The sequence below is a fragment of the Calypte anna genome, chromosome 28 (assembly GCF_003957555.1).
Source record: "Calypte anna isolate BGI_N300 chromosome 28, bCalAnn1_v1.p, whole genome shotgun sequence".
NCBI classification, from domain to species: domain Eukaryota; kingdom Metazoa; phylum Chordata; class Aves; order Apodiformes; family Trochilidae; genus Calypte; species Calypte anna.
This window is the reverse complement of record NC_044273.1, coordinates 1,494,572-1,512,909: the sequence shown is the minus strand read 5'-3', so window position 1 is coordinate 1,512,909 and position 18,338 is coordinate 1,494,572. Positions and strand designations below refer to the sequence as shown.

The 18,338-nt window shown below is 46.8% G+C and overlaps 1 protein-coding gene across 1 annotated transcript; it reads left to right on the top strand.

Annotated features, from left to right (window-relative positions):
• Positions 1-1,543: 1,543 nt before the first annotated feature.
• RAB11B (RAB11B, member RAS oncogene family) lies at positions 1,544-17,841 on the top strand. The gene is made up of 5 exons (XM_030466152.1): positions 1,544-1,812; positions 7,154-7,349; positions 9,319-9,512; positions 11,063-11,143; positions 16,032-17,841. Exons 1-5 carry the CDS (start codon positions 1,773-1,775, stop codon positions 16,175-16,177), a joined length of 657 nt encoding a protein of 218 aa, XP_030322012.1. The 5' UTR covers positions 1,544-1,772; the 3' UTR covers positions 16,178-17,841.
• Positions 17,842-18,338: the final 497 nt, after the last annotated feature.

The following is an 18,338-nucleotide window of genomic DNA, read 5'->3' as shown; positions in this document are numbered from 1 at the left end:
CTGAGGGGAGACCTTAGAATCCTAGAATCATAGAATGGGCTGGGTTGGAAGGGACCTCAGAGATCATCAAGTCCAACCCTTGATCCACTCCCCCCGTGGTTCCCAGCCCATGGCACTCAGTGCCACATCCAGGCTCTTTGGAAAGATCTCCAGACACGGAGAATCCACTACTTCCCTGGGCAGCCCATTCCAATGCCTGATCACCCTCTCCAGAAAGAAATTCTTTCTAATCTCCAACCTAAACCTCCCCTGGCACAACTTGAGACCCTGCCCTCTTGTCCTGTGGCTCTCTGCAACCCCCTGAGAGGAGGTTGGAGCCAGGGGGGGTCGGGCTCTGCTCCCAAGGAACAAGGGATGGGACAAGAGGAACTTTAGGCCTCAAGTTGTGCCAGGGGAGGTTTAGGTTGGAGCTGGGGAAGAATTTCTCCCTGGAAACGGTTGTCAGGGCCTGGCCCAGGCTGCCCAGGGCAGGGCTGGAGTCCCCATCATCCCTGGAGGGGTTTCAGAGCCCTCGAGATGTGGGGATGAGGGACATGGGGCAGTGCTGGGGGAAGGGTTGGACTCAATGATCTTGAAGGTCTCCTCTAACCAAATCAATTCCGTGCTTCTGAAGACTCCTCTGGGGAAGTCGGGGCAGACAAACTGTCATGAACACAGCCCAGGAAGGTGGGAAATCCATTTAATGAGCAGAGCCAGGCAGCAGCAGCCTTCATCCCCAGGAAGGTTTGATGCAACCATAGATCAGACACATTAAAGCAGGAGAGGTGAGGCACAGTGTGTGGGGCAGAGCTGGAAGGGAGGTCACCAGAGCTTGGGGACATCCCTAGGCTGTCCGAGGGTCTCTTGGGCTGTGCTGGGGGGTGAGCAGCTGTTGGGAAGGTGAAGGGACCCCCAGCTCGGAGCCAGGGCAGCCACCAGCACCCCTGAGTGTTGAAATGGCCCCTGGGTCTTATCAGGGATTTGTTCAGGAAATTGCCTCAAGCTGCACCAGGAAAAAGAAAAAACAGGAAAACGTTTTCCTAGAACAAGTTGTATCCCCGTGTTTTAGTTTGGTTTTTTTGTTTTGGTTTTTTTTTTCCAAAACAGGTTTTTCAGCTTTTTTTTTTTTTTTTTGGTACGAGAGACTCTGGCTCTGAGAGGGGCAGAACCCGCGGAGATCAACCAAGCTGGGCCGTGAGGGCTTCGAACCGGGAGGGGTTCGGGGGAACTCCCTCCTCTACCACCTCCTCCCCGCTGCCTTCTGCGCTGCCCCGTTCGGGCTCCCCCCGCACCCGGGATGGGCCCTGCCCGCCCGCCCCGGACCCTCCCCGGACCCCACCCGGATCCTCCCCGGATCCTCCCCGGACCCGCCCCGGGCCCTCCCTGAACCCTCCCCGGACCCGCCCCGGGCCCTCCCCGAACCCTCCCCGAACCCTCCCCGGACCCACCCCGGGCCATCCCCGGACCCTCCCCGAACCCTCCCCGGGCCCTCCCCGAACCCTCCCCGGACCCTCCCCGGGCCCTCCCCTCCCGGTCCCCGGCACCGCCCCGTCTGGCGAGTCCGGGCTCCGGCAGCGCAGCACCTCCCCTCCCCAGATGCCCTCCTGCCATTGGTCAGCGCCTCCCGCCAGTCAAAGGCGATCCCACCGTCTATTGGTCACCCTGCCTGGCTCTGGCGTTCCGCCCGCCTCCTGCGGGCTCTGGCGGCCGCTGATTGGTGGCGGCGGGAGCGGCTCCCCCCGGCTGGGCCGCGGTCGGTGCCTGGCAGCCAGAGGCTCGGCGCCGCCATCGCCATGGGCACCCGCGACGATGAGTACGATTACCTCTTCAAAGGTACCTTCGCCCCCGGCTCCCTCCCTCTGCTGGGCCACGTCCTACCCGACCCCCGGGGCCGCTCTGCCCCGGCCCGGCCCGTCCGTCGCGGCCTTTGTGCGCGGGGCGGCCTTGCGGGCAGCGCCCGCCGCCCCTGAGGCGCTTCGGGGCTCGGCTGGGCCCGGGCCGGGCTGCTCCGGGGGAGTTCTTGACGGGGGGTGCGCGCCGGTAACCGAGGGAAGGCGGTGGAGCTCCGGGGGGATCCCCAAGGGAGAGGGCGAAGTGCGGGGTTGTGGAGGCGGAGGGGCCCCGGGGGGGTGCGTGGCCTCGGAGATGGATCCCGAGGTCTGAGCGCAGCTTAAAACACTTCAGGTTGAGGGGCGAACCCTGAGGGCAGCTGCTGGAGGCAGGGAGGTTAATAGTGTGGATTGGGCTTTGCCTGGGGTTATTTTAATGCTTGTGTCCCCATGCCTGTGATGTCTGGGGTGGTGGGAAAAAATAGCCAAGTGCTGGGTGGATTTAGTGCGGCTCTTCCCGGGCTGGGCTGGGTGGGTTGATGGTCAGGTTGCTGCTGGTCAGTGTCCAGAGTGTGTAGGGATGCTTGGGCTGATCCTTAAAAAAAAAAAAAAAATCAAATCCCGTAACTCTGAGGTCTAAGGAGTGGTGAGGATGGGTGTAAAATCTTTGCCTGGATGTTCCCCAACCTCTTTGGCACTTGGTCTCCTGCAGTAGCATGGCAGAAGCACTGAAATGAATTTCAAGTGTTTTGGGGTTCCCAGGGGTGCTGGGGAGGTTTGTGTGGGCAGAGTTTGACATCTGGACCTGCTGGATGGACCTGGCCCCTTGGTGGGAGGGAAGAGCAATTGCTCATCTGTTGGAAATACTGTGTAGATGTATTTGTGTGTTTGGTGTGTTTGTTTTACAGTCTTCAAGGTGGACAGGGAGGGGGGGACACCCTTCTTTCTTCTCTGTCTATAAAGCAGAAGACAAGCCTCCAAAAATATGTTAACCTGTCTGAGTCTAAACTAGTTTCCTTCTGAAGTCATTCCACCCTCTATTTCCCAAGTGGTTTAATTGTCAGGAACTTGAAAGCCTAAAAACTGCATTTCATTTATGTTTTTTTTTTTCTTTTTCTTTCTGTGAAGAGTCAATTAGTTAGGCAAAACTGCGTTCCTCTTTGAAAACATGCTGTTTTGAAACACTTTTTTAATTCTCTCTAGAATGAAACTTAACCTGAAGCAAGGAACCAAAGTAACCTGGCATACATTGTAGCACTTAATTAAATACTGGGGAGAGAATTGCCCTTTTCTGTGCCTCCTTTGGGTAGGGGCAGTTGTGTGGGTGTTGGTTGGTTGGTTTTTAGTAAAAAAAGAACAACCCTTCCTTATCTACTTATCTTTTCCTTCCTTCCTTCTAGGCTTTGGGGCAAAAATAATAAATATAAATGGGACCAAGTGGGATGAAATCTCTGCTCTCCTTTTCCTTTCCCCTCTCTTCCCTCCAGTAATGGAATTAAGTATCAAGGGGAGTTGACATAACAAAAATAAGTCCAGGGTTTGAGTGTAGCCCCTTCTTAGCTGTACAGGTGGCTTTGGATCTCTCTTTTTTCAGGCACATGTAGTGATGAGCAGTAGGAAGAAGGTGGAGGAAGGTTACAGTCTGGGAGAGCTTATTTTTATTAAATTTAAGGTTTGACCATTTAACTCTAACCCTGGACCACTTATTTCCAAAAGAGCTCTGGTAAGACTCTGATTTTAGCTTTTGCAGTTGCACTGGCTTAAGAAATTTGCCCCCTTCCACACCAGTTTTAGTTGGGATGACTCCAGGTGAGTGCAGTGTTGCTTTGAAGTCACAAGTTGTACTTTTTTATTTAGTGGAAGACCCAGAGCTGCTTGTGGAGGTCCTGCAGCATAGATTACATTTATTAATTAAATGTCATTTAAATGTAAACTGATTAAGCTTTATGGCAAGATTAAAAGGCAAAGAGCTCTGTTTGTTGTTCACATCTTTCCGGTGAAATGCTGCCTATAAAACAGTTTTTCAGGGGTGAAGGTGGCCCAGGAGTGTGTAACAGCAGTTCCTGTGTGTAGCTGGCTCACTTTTCTGGATGTTCCCAAGTTCTCAGCATCCCTCAGGAGCAGACAGGGCTGCAGGGCAGACAGACAGCATTGGGGCTGACACACAGCAGGCAAAAACTCATTCCAGGTTTGGTGGGACTTTGGGGATGTGAGGGTGGTTCTAGGCAAAGCTGCTCTGCTAAACTGATGCCTCTCTTGCTTTATTCCCAATTTTCCTTTCTTCTCTGTGCGTCCCAGGAGTCAGATCTGCTTGGTTTATTGACCACAAGGAAATGTTGGTTGTTACCAAAATGACTGAGGCAACCTTTGGGACAAAAAGCAGAATAATGAGGCTGTGAGGATCCTGGGGCTGAATTTCAGTGATGTAACCCAAGCAGAGGCAGGAGTTCAGGGCTCTGTTCCCAAGGAGGTTTTTAGCTGGGATGGTTAAAAAGCAGGAACTTTTCCTGTTGAGTTTTGAATGGGTTAGAGCTGGAATGGAATTCATAACCTTTCAATAGTTAAAATATCAGAAGCTTTGTACCTGTTCAAATGTGACCTGCACATTAGTTTTCCTTTCAAGAAGATGAGTTATTAGCAGTGTTTGTTTTAAAAATTAAACTTGAGCTTGTGCAGGTGTGTGCTGGCTCAGGAACAAGGAAGGAAAAAAAAAACTTTAGAAAATCAGAGCTTTCTCTTTACTTTTTTGGGGGAAATTGGGCTGCTCTGCTCAGAGCTTGAGCTGTGTGATTGGTTCTGGTTCTTGGTCGGGTCAGTTCTTTCCATCACCTGTGTGAGGCTGTTTAGGGAGTGTGACTTTGTAGGTGAAGGGTTTGGGGTTTCAAGGCACTTAGATCTGATTTGGAACTTTTTTCCTCCTCTGTTCAGACTTCACATTGAACAGGCAATGCTGTCTGGTGGCCTCTTCCCAAATGTGGGAACTTGCCCAAGATCTAATCACTTTTTCCAGATTTTTCTTGCTCGAGGCCAATAGAAAATAAAGGTTTGTTGGTTCTGCCTCCAGTCTTTGTGTCTTTCTCCTGCAAGTGAAAATACTTGTTTAATGCTCAAGATTAATGCTCCAAGAAGCACTTGGAGGCTGTAAAGCAGAGAGAACATTATAGTTGGGATCTGGTTGCCTTCCTTTGTTAATTCTGCAGGCAGCAACTTCTCCAAAATGCTCTCTGCTGAGCTGGAATTTGGAGCAGCCCAGCAAAGGAGAGCCTGGGGCTTTGCTGCCAGATTGCAGCAGAGGGGAGGGAGCAGCTAAAGCAGCACAGGACCCCCTGAATTTTCTTCCTGTGCTGGAGTTTATGGCCTGAGAGCCATTTCCATGGTTTCTACACAAAGCTGATAACATGAAAATGCCAGAGGATGGGAGGTGGCTTGAAACCTGGAGAAATGGCAGTGATTTCTGGAGCTGCAGCTCCATGAGAAGTTAACTCCCTTTGGAAAGAGTTGGAAGTTTTAGGGATTTTCCAAGCTCCTGTGATGGATGTTCTTAACTCCTTCTGGGTATGGTCAGGGCTGCTCCAACCCAGCAGATCACTCTGTAGGATGGGTGACCTTCAGCCTGTTCTTGGAATACCCTGTGGAATTAGTGATGAAAAACTGTTTGCTTGGAAAAGAAAGCTAACAAATTCCTAGAGTCTGAACTTCTAATAAAATCTGCTTTATGGATCTGCTCTCAGAGCCTAAAAAATGGTTTAAGCTGTTTGGCAGTGAAGGCAGAGCCCTGGGAGGAGCTGATTTATCCTGGGTGGGGAGTTGTGGCACCTTGCCACAATCCACTGGCTGTTGTGTTTTGCCTGTTCAGCTGTGCTAGCACAATTGTCTGACTGTCTGTGCTGTCAGGCAGATGAAATGCTGGGCTGGGGAGGATTTCAGCCATCTCCCCAGGCAGCTCAGGAGCTGTGGCAGCAGAGGAAGGGAGGGCAGCAGCAGTAGTTTAGGAATGTGCTGGCAAGGATGGGGAGGTACATGAACTGGAGCAGTGTGCCTGCCAGAGCTGCATCCCAAAACAATGGTCTGAGCAGAAAAAAAACAAAAAACCAACAAAACAACCCAAAACTGTAATAACACTAAAAGGCAACTTTGATCCTTGGCCCTGGGAGAACAGGGGTGAGCTCATTCTGCAAGTTGTAATGAGAGGAGTTGTCTGGAATTTGTTGTGGAGGGATCAGGAATGTTTTTCCACCCATGGCTGCTTTTCTATAGGAAAAGCAGGTCATGGAATGAGAAGGGTGAACAAATCTATACTTTGAACCAAAGTAGGAAATCTTCCTGAGGTTCTTGGCCTGCTTTTCTTCCTTCTGCTAAAGCCAGGGTGGAACACCAGTCTGGTGTGACTGAGAATTTCCTGAGATATAAGGGAGAGTGGCCTAATGGCTTTTTAGTCTTGTTTCCTTTTGGCTGTGTCTTGTTCCAGTCATTAATACAGGGATTTCAGACAATGTGTGTAGTTACATGAGCTGTGTAGCACAGAACCTCCTGGGTAAGTCTTGTTGGAGAACCCCTGGGTCCCAAGCAGCAGCTTGCTCCAGCAGGGATGTTCCTCAGCCCCAGCAGAGAGGAAAGCTCCTACTCCAAGGAGCTTTTTTTATTTTCACAATTCCTTTCAGTAAAGTTTGTGTGCTAAAGATGGCTCTGCACCAACATCTCTCTGTTAACATGGCAACACCTCGTGTGGAGGCAGAGCTTTTTAGCTCCTCTTCTCCTTGTGCAATCTACTGGAACTCATTTTGCTGGATGGAGTCTTGCTTTGCTTTGTACATTGTGATATCAAATGTCTCTTACTTTCCCCTTTTTGTGCTGTAATTCTTTCTGAATTAAATTCTTGAAGTAAAACTGCACGACCCCAACAGGGACTGCAAAAAAAAATGTTTATTTACTGTGTTGTTGGTTTTTTTTTAATTATAAAACCAGAAATAGGCTTCTGCTGTAGCCAGGCATTTTTCAGGCAGCCAGGTTGCCTGTTGCCATGTTCCTGACTGTAGTGGTATCTAAAATGTGGGTTGCAACAGGTTGAGTGTGCAAGGGGCATGGAGTCACCTTTAGGTACTGGTGGTAATGAAGCAATCTTCATTTCCATCTCTGAGGAACTGAGTCTTGGGGCTGTTTTGGGGCTGGGGATGCAAACTGTGAGTCCTAAAGTCTGAGGTGTTGTCAGCAGAACTTTGTTTACCTCCTGTGTTTATCTCCTGTGTCTATCTGGCTGTGTTTATCTCCTGTGTTTACCTCCTGTGTTTATCTGGGTTCTGCCCCAGAGGAAGAATTAATTTCAAAAATAATATCTTGTCTTTCAGTCGTGTTGATTGGAGACTCTGGAGTTGGGAAGAGTAATCTCCTGTCACGCTTCACACGGAATGAGTTCAATCTGGAGAGTAAGAGCACCATTGGGGTGGAATTTGCCACCAGGAGCATCCAGGTGGATGGGAAGACGATAAAAGCCCAGATTTGGGACACAGCTGGGCAGGAACGGTACCGAGCCATCACCTCAGCGTGAGTACTGGGGCTTGGCTCAGGCCAAGGGCAGGATCCTGGCAGAGGTGGTAGGGAACAGGTTCTGGGCTAGATCAGTTTCTGGGTAGAAAATGAATGAAATATGTTGGGGACACATGAGAAAATCACAGAGTTATAGACAGGCTTCAGTGGAGAGCCAGGTCATGAGGCAGCAAACACTTTTGTGTTCCTTGGTTAGTATAATGAAAGTAATTTTTAGTTTCTAATGATACTGTTATTGGAAAATGGCAGCTTGGAAGAAAGATCTCTGTAAAGGAACCTGTGGTTTCAGGTGTTACCGTGGTGCTGTGGGGGCTCTTCTGGTCCATGACATTGCCAAACATCTCACCTATAGAATGTGGAACGTTGGCTGAAGGAGCTCAGGGATCATGCAGACAACAACATTGTCATCATGCTGGTGGGCAACAAGAGTGAAAGTGTGGGAAACTCTGTTTAAGACTTAAGATTTTTGGTTTTTTACCTGCCCTGGATGTGCTGTCTTCATGGCATAGAATGAATGTTGTGTCTAATGGAAAGTGCTTGGCATCAAGGTTTGGTCCAGACCTGGAAGTTTACCAAAACACCAGTGGATTCTGGTCTTCATTTGCCTCAGTCCTCAGATGGAGGGCATTTTTAGGACAGTCTGCAGCCACAAACTCCCTTGAAGTCTCAATGAATTAGTTTCAGCCTTGGAAATGAGGTCCAAGAGAATAGGAAGGCACCTGTGACACTGCTGACTCTGCAGCTTTGGGCACATCCCTGTTAAGAGCAGTGTGGTGAGAAGCTTCATGTACAGCACCTTGTTAATCAAGAGAGTGTCTTAAGATGTAACCTCCAGGTGTCTGTTTCTATGCAGGTAGCAGGCAGAACCATCTTTTAGAGGGGAAAACAAAAAAGGAAATCCTCTTGGCAGGGAAAATTCTGATCAGTGAGTTGAAATGTTTTGGTGTTACAGATGTGTGGCAGTTTTTACAGGTAGAAACTTTCTGAGTCATGCACAGATTGAGCCATTTGTATTAAACTTAAGGGATTTATATTTTTTTTTTAAATGAGGTGAAATCTTAGAATGCAGAATAGATGGGAGAGAAGTAGAAGAGCATGGAGCCCAAAGGGAATAATCTGTAGGGAAGGAAAGTGGTGATTCTTCTTTTCCATAATTATCACTATGCTTTTCAGATTATTTTTTTTTGGGGGGTGACATTTAGACTGTTCTCACTGCTGGAGAAGCTCAGCAGACAAACTGACTGTTGGCTGAGTCTGGGTGAAGAACAGACTGATGAGAAGCTGTAGCTGTGGTCCTGCCTCTCCTTTGTGCTGGGCCAGCTCAGCTTGCTCAGCCAGCACAACAGCAACCAGGGGGAAGAAGTCCCTGTTTGGTGCTGAGGTGGTGTCCTGAGTCAGTTCAACAGACAGGTGCTGGGATGAGAAATTATAGGATTGTGTGGAAGAAGAGGTGGGCATTATAGGATTGCTGATAGGGGTTGGTTTGTGTTCTCCTGAATCCTTGGATGGAGTTGAAATGGGCCCAAACCAGCACAGAGGGAGCAAACTGAGCCTGGGGGTGTCAGTACAGCCCAGAGTCCTCTCTTTTTAAGAGAAAATTGGAAAGATCAGCAACTAATAGTGGCATTTTACTAAGGATTGTTTTCCTAGTAGAAAGATAAGTTATAACTTCACAGAACCCTTCAGCAGAGCTGATTCTGAAACTCATTTCTTGCCCGCTGTGGTAGCAGCCTCCAAATGCTCCTCAGCATTTTGTCACATACATTGGAATCTTTAGGAATGCCATTCCCCTGCCATTTGGAACTTGTCTTTAGGGTCAAGGAAACCCCAACAAGAGTATTGACATCAGCACAACTTCTTCCAACTTGGGGGAAAATGGTTTTTTAGGAATAACCTGAGTAGAAGAGCCAGGTAGCAGGCTTGGGGGGAAGTGGAGAGATCTCTGTAAAGGAACCTGTGGTTTCAGGTATTACCGTGGTGCTGTGGGGGCTCTTCTGGTCTATGACATTGCCAAACATCTCACCTATGAGAATGTGGAACGTTGGCTGAAGGAGCTCAGGGATCATGCAGACAACAACATTGTCATCATGCTGGTGGGCAACAAGAGCGACCTCCGCCACCTCCGAGCTGTGCCCACGGATGAGGCCAGAGCCTTTGCAGGTTTGTAGGCACTGTGGCTGGGCTGGGGATTTCTTAACTTGATGTTGATGCAAGCTGTAATCATGCTGTTCTTAGCCAGGACTGAATTTTCCTGTTAAAAGTGTTGTTTTGGGGCTGGTTTTTAATTTTTTTAATTTTTCTTTGTTATGCTGAAAATGGCATCTGAGATTATTTTAAATGAAAATATCTTGGCTTATTAAATACAGTGTGTATTTGGGTTGGTGTGGGGTTTTTTGTTCTGTTTTTTGATGTTTTTTAAATCCAGTGCCATTGAAACCCTGCCCTTGAGCTGCCTGATAGCTGGAGATTAAACACTTCCTCTAGCAAGGCCAGGAACAGCAAGCAAATTCAGAAGAGAAAATGTCCCAATAGAAGTTGTCACAACACAAAATGTCTTTCCTTCCTTCCTAGAGGCCTGGTTCTGCTGAATCCATGGCAATGTGGACAGCTGGAAAGGAATACTGACCCTTCTTTTAGCTGGTGTAGCTTCTGCTCCAGAGCACTGATCCATATGGATCAGTCACCTACTTTTATTTAGATGCAGGGATCCTTAGGCTTGGAGATTATCAGTTGTTGGGAGAAACCAAGTAGTTTGTGAGCTGCTCTCACTGCATCAATTCCTTCTCCTCCTTTCTCCTCCTTATCTTGCAGAGCACTGGTCAAACATCTTGTCTCTTAGGGACCTTGGGATATTCAGCTTTCCTTTTTGTGCCTATCCAGCTTGGAGGGGGAAATCAAATATCCAGCCTTTAAAATCCTTCTAGGAATATTTCTAGGGCTTGCTAAGACATGTTTAGTAGTAAGCAGATATCCTGTGGTCAGTAAAACCACTTTTAAACTTTCAAATGCATGAGAAGTGAGGCACATAAGAGAAGCAAAATAAGTTAGTAGGCAGCCTAGATAGTGCATCACTTGGCTCAACATACCATTTTTTGGCCCCTGACTTCCTGTTAAGGCTCTTTTAAACAGCTGCTCATGGTACAGGTTGAGCTCTGTGACTAAAATGAGCCTACTTGTGGTCAGATGGTATGGTACCATTCCAGGTGTGATGTTTGGGTGTTAATTATCACTGTTACAATATTATATTTTTAAATAAATAGATGTATTGTGGCTTGTAAGAGGAAAGAAGGAAATAGACTGTGTTATTAGGGGGTTTATTGTAATTAAAGAGGTGAAATCTGATCTGAAAAAGTCTGTTTTTACCTTTTTGGGGTTGCTGAGGAGAACTGTGACTGCTGTTGCAGCCAAAATGCTTTTGCCTGTGCTCTTGCTCAAGCATTATCTGTAATCAGATGAGAATAACATTGTATTGCCTGACTGGAGGAGGAAAATGACCACTGGAAAGGCAGTGGTCAGAGGGCATGCTGCTGAAGCACTAGCAGGTAAATAAATGGGACACAAAGTTGGTTTTAGTATAACAGGGTGAAAAAAAGGAAAGAAAAAGTCTGTGCCTACTGATTTGGCCTAAAAATAAAGGTGAAAACTTCAAAGTAAACATGAAATAAAGTGCTATTAAAAGTTTTAACTGAACCACTTGTTATTTATTACAGAAAAAAATAACTTATCTTTTATTGAAACTTCTGCTCTGGATTCAACAAATGTAGAAGAAGCCTTCAAGAACATCCTTACAGGTATGGTTTGGCACTGAGTCAGAGGACCTCCTGAGGTCTTCTTCATGGGCACATTTTGCAGTTAATCAGAATGCTTTGGAAGTGACTGGTGGGAATGATCTTACCTTTCTGTGCTGCCTCCCACCTCCTGCTCTGCCCAAGACTCCTGATATTCCATGTATCCATCCAGCACAGCTGTAGAAGCAGCAGCAATTCTGTGCCTGCCCAAAAATTAGGCAGTGAAATCACAGCCATGCTTGGAAGTTCAATGTTTCAGTGTGTTCTCTTGCACCAGTGCAGACTGGTTCATAATATTCTTCTTCCAGACTGTTGTTCCCAGCTGATGGGAAGGGCTGTGGGGGAGTTCACCAGCAGCACAGTGCTGGCTCCCTTCTGGGAATGTCCCTGAAGAGTCCCAGGAGTTCTCTAAGAATGTGATAGTGGTCACAGGGTTTATGGTTTCCTCTGCCCAAGAATGTTCCTCAGCCTCTAGAACTGCTGTGGATGTGGCTTTTCAGTGCACAGGGTCCAATTGCAGCTTCAGATTTGCTGTTGGTGGCTCCTGCAGCAGGTTCAGTGCATATCAGAAGTGTTTCACTCTAGTGATTGTGTTGGTCCTCTTGCAGACTGAGGCTTAGGGTTTCCTTCCCCTAAGATGGAGCTGCTGACTGTGTGGATTCTCTTGGCCCTGGAGGAAGAGTCTGAGACCTGGGATTCATCAGTAAAGCTTTATTGTTGTAGCTACCCCAGCAGGTCCCTCTTACTGTACTGAGCCATGGCTAAAGTGGGGGTTTCCAGGTGAAAACTTTCTGATTTCCTTCAAGACACATGAGTTACACAGGCAGGAGAAGGAGGAAGGACAGGGTTGAAGGGAGGAGGTCATGTGCTGGGTTATTTCTGCTGGGGTGGGTAACTTTTTCCCAAACTTGGGGTTTGGCCTTGTTAGTTTTACTCTAATTTTAGTTAGAGCTCAGTTTGTCTGGGTGTCAGCACTTGAGCACTTTGTGCTTATTCCAGAGGATGGGTTTTTTTCTGCCATTTGGGGTAGCCCTGTGCCTGAGCTGATCCCCAGAAGCAGAGTCCTGGGAAGGATGGTGCTGTCCCACCCAAGGGTGTCAGAAGGAAACCAGTTGGAGTCCTCAGAACTGGAGCTACCCAGTCTTGAGAAACCTGAGCATTGTTTTCAGAGCCTCTGCCTCCTTCTCTGTGTTCTGTATCTCAAAATAATGTTTGAGACAACAAGGAAGGTGGTGTTTCCAAGCATAATCTTCCACTCCTACAGTGAAGTAATTGGCAAAGAACCCTTAAAAGTAATATCTAAACAGGAAGAGGGCTGGCAAACAGGTATTTGATTACTATTTTACCTCTTGCTGCCCCATGAGATCTCAACCTTGTCCTAAAGGGGAGAAAATGCCATATAATTTGTCAGTGTGTTTGTTCTGTCTCTTGAAAAGCTCTTTAAGATCCATACTGTGAACATAAAAGATGGCAAGATCCAATTCCTTCCCATAGCTAAATTCCAGACAGATAAACTATCTATAGTCTCACCCTGTGCATCATTTTGTGAAGTTGTACCTGATAGATTTGTTCCATATCTCCAAGTGAGCATTTCCTGACCATTTTCTGTACCCAGATATTGATTTCAGTGAACTCCAATGAGCCTGCATTCTGCTTCTCCTTGATTATCAGGAACTGCTTGTTGGATACTGACCAAATCATTGCCTTTTTATTATTGTCCCTTGATCCTGTATAAAGGAGAACCTCTTACTAGGAAAACAGCTAAATTTTAGTATAGTGAACTCTAAGGCAGAACTCCTGTAGGTTTCTTTTGCAGGGAGCAGTGGGAAGTGTTGGGCTCACTGGGTTTGGTGCTGGACAGTTGGTACCAGAAATGTGTTGCACTTAGGGCAAGATGATGAAAAACAGGCAGGAAGGAAAAAAAAAAGAAAAAAAAAGGCTAGCTAAGCTGGTGCTGTAATGAAAAGACTGGGTTGTGTCTGCTGCTCAGCAAGTTGTGCATTGATTTATCAGAGCTCCTGGAGTATATTTCTTGTGAGCCAAAGCTGTAGAGAGGACTCCCCAGGTCCTGAGCTGGGGGGGTTTCTCCTGCAGGGCAGCTTTACAGCCCTTTCACTGCTTGCCTGGTTCTGAGACAACTTTCCTGCCTCTTTCAGATGGTTTTAGCCCTGAGCATGGTTTTGCAGTTGGCATTCATAGAAGCATAGAATTGGCTGGGTTGGAAGGGACCTCAGAGCTCATCAAGTCCAACCCTTGATCCACTCCTGCTGCAGTTCCCAGCCCATGGCACTCAGTGCCACATCCAGGCTCTTTGGAAAGATCTCCAGACACGGAGAATCCACTACTTCCCTGGGCAGCCCATTCCAATGCCTGATCACCCTCTCCAGAAAGAAATTCTTTCTCATCTCCAACCTAAACCTCCCCTGGCACAACTTGAGACCCTGCCCTCTTGTCTTGCTGAGAGTTGCCTGGGAAAAGAGCCCAACCCCCCCCTGGCTCCAACCTCCTTTCAGGGAGTTGGAGAGAGTGATGAGGTCTCCCCTGAGCCTCCTCTTCTCCAGCCTCAACACCCCCAGCTCCCTCAGCCCTTCCTCACAGCAATTCTGCTGGATCCCTTCACAGCCTCCTTGCTCTTCTCTGGACCTGCTCCAGCACCTCAATCTCCTTCCTGAGCTGAGGGGCCCAGAACTGGACACAGGACTCAAGCTGTGGCCTCACCAGGGCTGAGCACAGGGGCAGAATCCCTTCCCTGGACCTGCTGGCCACGCTGTTCCTGAGCCAGGCCAGGATGCCATTGGCCTTCTTGGCCACCTGGGCACACTGCTGGCTCCTGTTCAGCTTCCTGGCAATCCAGACTCCCAGCTCCCTTTCTGCCACTCTGTGCCCAGCCTGGAGCTCCCCATGGGGTTGTTGTGGCCAAAGTGCAGGACCCGGCACTTGGAATGTTGAACCTCATCCCGTTGGGATCATCCCAACTCTCCAGTCTCTCCAGGTCCCTCTGCAGAGCCCTCCTGCCTTCCAGCTGATCCACACTCCCCCCAGCTTGGTGTGATCTGCAAATTTGCTGATGATGGACTCAATCCCTTGTCTTGTCTTCCCTTACCTTGAGTAGAGGAGGTGGCTTAAGGTTGCTCAAAGAGAGCCCCAGCAGTGTCTGCTCTACCAGGGGAGATATTTAGGAGATCAGAGCTTGAGGTGGTCAAAATAACTCCAAACACTCTCTCTTAGCAACACCCAAAGTGTTCAGTTCAGTGGGGATGTGGCTGAGAAGTCTGAGTGGTTCTGAAAAGGCTCTAAAGGGTTTGCCCAGGGGAGAATCCTCCTTTTAAGAGCAGGAAAGAAAGCTGGGAAAATAGGCTGTGTGGAGCAATGATTTGGGAGCAGCCATGGGGGCCTTGGAGGAGGGAAGATGGTGGGAACAGAGGAGTTTTCTTCCTGGTCACCAGTTAGAGGGATCACTAAAGACTGAGGGGAAAAAACCCAACCCAAGCAACACTAAAACACAGCACTGAGCATGAAAGAGGGGGGGTTGTCAAACTCTGTACAGCTCTCCTCTTTGTCAGCAGGAAAAGCTGAAGGTAGCCAATGGCAACAGGAGCAGTCTTGGGATAAAGCTTTCCATTTTAAACAATGTAAATTATGTGCAGCTTCTTTTAAAAAAAATATATTAATAAAATACACTGGCAAACCTCACAGAGTCCCCTGTGATTTTGAATGCTTACTAAAGACTTGGGGTGTTGCTGTTTTGAGGCTGTATGAATGTGATCATAATATTTATCACAGACTTCCAGGGAGGTGCTTGCCCTTTTCCTGTCTCACAATGGAGGGAAGTTGGAACGAGGGCTTTTAGGAGGTGTAATAAGTAATTAAAAAACCTTTCAACTTCAATTATCTCTACTAACTTTGCAGTTGAAATGGTTTGTTTCTGAAAGCCTGGAACCTGGCAGTTTCTCTCCAGCAGCTGCAGCTTTGTGGATCTCTGTGCTTTCATGCACAAATGAGTTGAGTCAAATAAATGAATTGTCTCAGGAAAAGCATTTTTGGATCAATATGGTGCTTTATGAGGAACCATGTGGCTTTTGACTGTCAGAGGTGGTCAGACTGATCTGTTGCAGAGTGGAGTTGGCATTTCTGGCATTTGGTAGCAGCAGCTTGCCAGGAACTGTAAAAGAGGTTAAGAAATATAAGACAATTCCTACATTTAAAAACTTACAATAAATAAGAGATGCAGGCATTTGTGAATACTGGATACTCTAATCCAACACAAGAACATCTTGATCTTCCAAAGCCATAGGTTGAAACTTATTGCTCCTCATTTTTCTTCTCATCTCCATGAATGAATCTCATCTCCTTTGAATATTCATTAACCATGACTGGGTACTGTGGCTCATTACTCTTCACAAATACTGTGGTTGGGGAAAAATGGTGAAATTTGCCACTCAAAATGTTATAAAACACTTTCTGATCATCAGTCTAAAGCATCCCCCATATCCAGTGACTCAAGTGTGGAACAGGTATTACCAGTGCTGCTGTGCAGTGAGGTTTTGCAAGCATCCTGCTGCTGGTTGCTTCTAGATTGCTCCCCATTTGTTTTTTTTTTCCCAATCACAATTAAGATAACCCCTTATTTTACAAGTGAGCATCCCTGCTTCTTTCTCATTTCACCCAATGAAATGAACCTGGGCCTTTCACCCAAGTTCATGGAGACAGCGGAAAAGAACCCAAGGGGAAGAGCTGCTGGGACAGTCTTTTCCTCATTAAAACCACCCAGATGTGAGATGCCCCAGCTGCTCAGATTCCCTTTCACAGCTCTCCAGTTAAAAATCTTCTCCTTTTTGCATTGGAGGGGCTGGCTTTCTGGGTTTTCACAAGTTTTTTTTTCTCCTTTCAGAAATCTACCGCATCGTTTCGCAGAAGCAGATTGCAGACAGGTCTGCACATGATGAGTCCCCTGGCAACAACGTTGTGGACATCAGTGTCCCACCAACCACGGATGGACAGAAATCCAACAAACTCCAGTGCTGTCAGAACCTGTGACCTGTAGATTACTCTTGTGCCCTTCACTTCCTCTGTGCTTCATTTAGAAACTTGTGTGCACTTCTTATCTCCTGTGATTCGGTGACTCCCTTCTCCCTCCTTTACCCCATTCCAAGTCCCCTCCCAGTTCATCTTAGAGCTTTCATTGTAGGGCTAACATTCCCCTGCCTCAAATCCCCTTCAATGTGGTGACTTTTGGGCTTGAAATGTAGGCACTGATCTGATAGACATGTTTTTGTTGGAATATCTGCTGCTGGATATTATCCCATGAAACACTCTTCTCAAGTGGTTTGTTGTTCTTTTTTTTTGTTTGTTTGGTTTTTTTGTTTTTTGTTTTTTTTTTTTTCTGGGAGAGAAACCATGGGGACTTGACTCTAAGTTAAGAATTACATTTAGGTGACATTTTTCCTCCCATAGTCAGATTTTTTTTTTTCTCTTCTGTTTCTGTAAACATGGGGGGGAAATTAAAAGAAAATAGCTGTCCTACCAAATGCTCTGTTTTCTGTCCTGATGAAGTCTCACAGTGAGGTTTTCCATGGCTGCACACATAAGAAAGCTGTTGAAAATAACATTACTTATTATGTAACTACCCCAAATACAGTTAGTCTGGCTGTGTAGTTTACCATTTCCTGCTTGGGAAATCTTTCTCTATTTTTGTTTTATTTGGGAACAATGAAGTACATCTGTGTTGCTTTCTCTGCCACCATGAATGCTGCTTGTGCAGGCTTTATGAGGTGGCTTCATATTTATTCATGGCTTCTGTTAATCAGTTAACATTATTGTACAGTAAGTGCCAGCATATTGATTTCAGAAACCTTTTGCAACCTGTGCAAGTAGGCTTATTTTGTACTGTAGGTCAGTGTCTGAAAGCAAGATCTTCTGTAGTTTCAAGGATTTTTTGCATGCTGCTTTTTCTCTAGATCTCTCCTCCCCCCTGTTTGAGTGAGTGAAGCAATATTTTCATGTCATGTATATACCTGCACTCGTAGGGATTTTGGTTGTTGTAGAGAAACACAATACTTGATACGTTTTGTAAAATTTCTGCAGCCCCACAGCATCCTGAACTTCATTTCACTCTTGACCTTGTGCATAATCTTCTTGATCTCTACTAAAATGCATAATATTAAGGTTTCACATAATAACTACTAATGGTTTCCTCTGTTTTACTGAACTGCAGACTGTAATTCTCAAATGATTGTACTTCACCTGATGTAACAGGCTTGTCATCAGCAGGGCTAACTACCTACTATCCTCCTTCTGTTTTGCTGAATGGGAAGAATGTTACCACAACTTTGTGTAGTCTGTCTTTTGCTAGCTTGTGAAAATCTCTGATGGCTTTTCATCATTTAATAGCTCTGACACACTTGCACCCCCTCCAGTATATGCTGAATGTTCTGATGAGGCCAATACTGGGTGAAACTGTCTGAAGGAAGAGTTGGAGCCCACCTGCTGCTCTCTGAAGGCAAGTGGAGCAATTTGCAGTGAATTTTTGCTCTGTATTCTGTACCTCACTCAGTGAATCTCCACCTGCACCATTAGTGAGTTGATTTTTCTTTTCTGATACAAAGCAAACATGAAACTGTGAGTTGTGCTTGAAGGGTGAAGCTGACATTCCAGTCTCCACTGTTCTGTCTGGTTGTGTAATAAAATTAAGGGCGGTTAACTCTGATGGTTTTTCTTTTGTAAGATTCCCAGACCAATGCCTTTCATTTTCTCCTGGATGCACCTCGAGGGCTGGAGCTGACAGCAGAGGGTCCACGTGGTGCCACTTTCAGCTTTGTTCAGAGGATGCACTCAAGGTGGAGGGGTGGATGCTTGCAGCCTCATCCCATTGAGTGAGGATATTAATTCGTTGTTAGGCATCTCAGGGCTCTGTCCTAAGTCTGTCAAGTTTGGGAAGCACTTCCAACACTTGGTATTTATTGTAATTGCATTCTGGTGAGAGAAGGTGCAGCCAGTGGGAACTGGAGACAACTCCTTTCTTTTTTTTGGTGGTCAGAATGTGATGTGCAGGCAGTTGTTTGGAAGGCTGGCAGAGGAGTTCAGCATCAGAGAGGATGGATATGATGAAATATTGAAAAATACTTCATTCATGAACAGGTGAGCACCCGTGGAGCTGGGCTCCTCAAGTTTTGAGCAAAACTTTATGAAGAAATGAGTT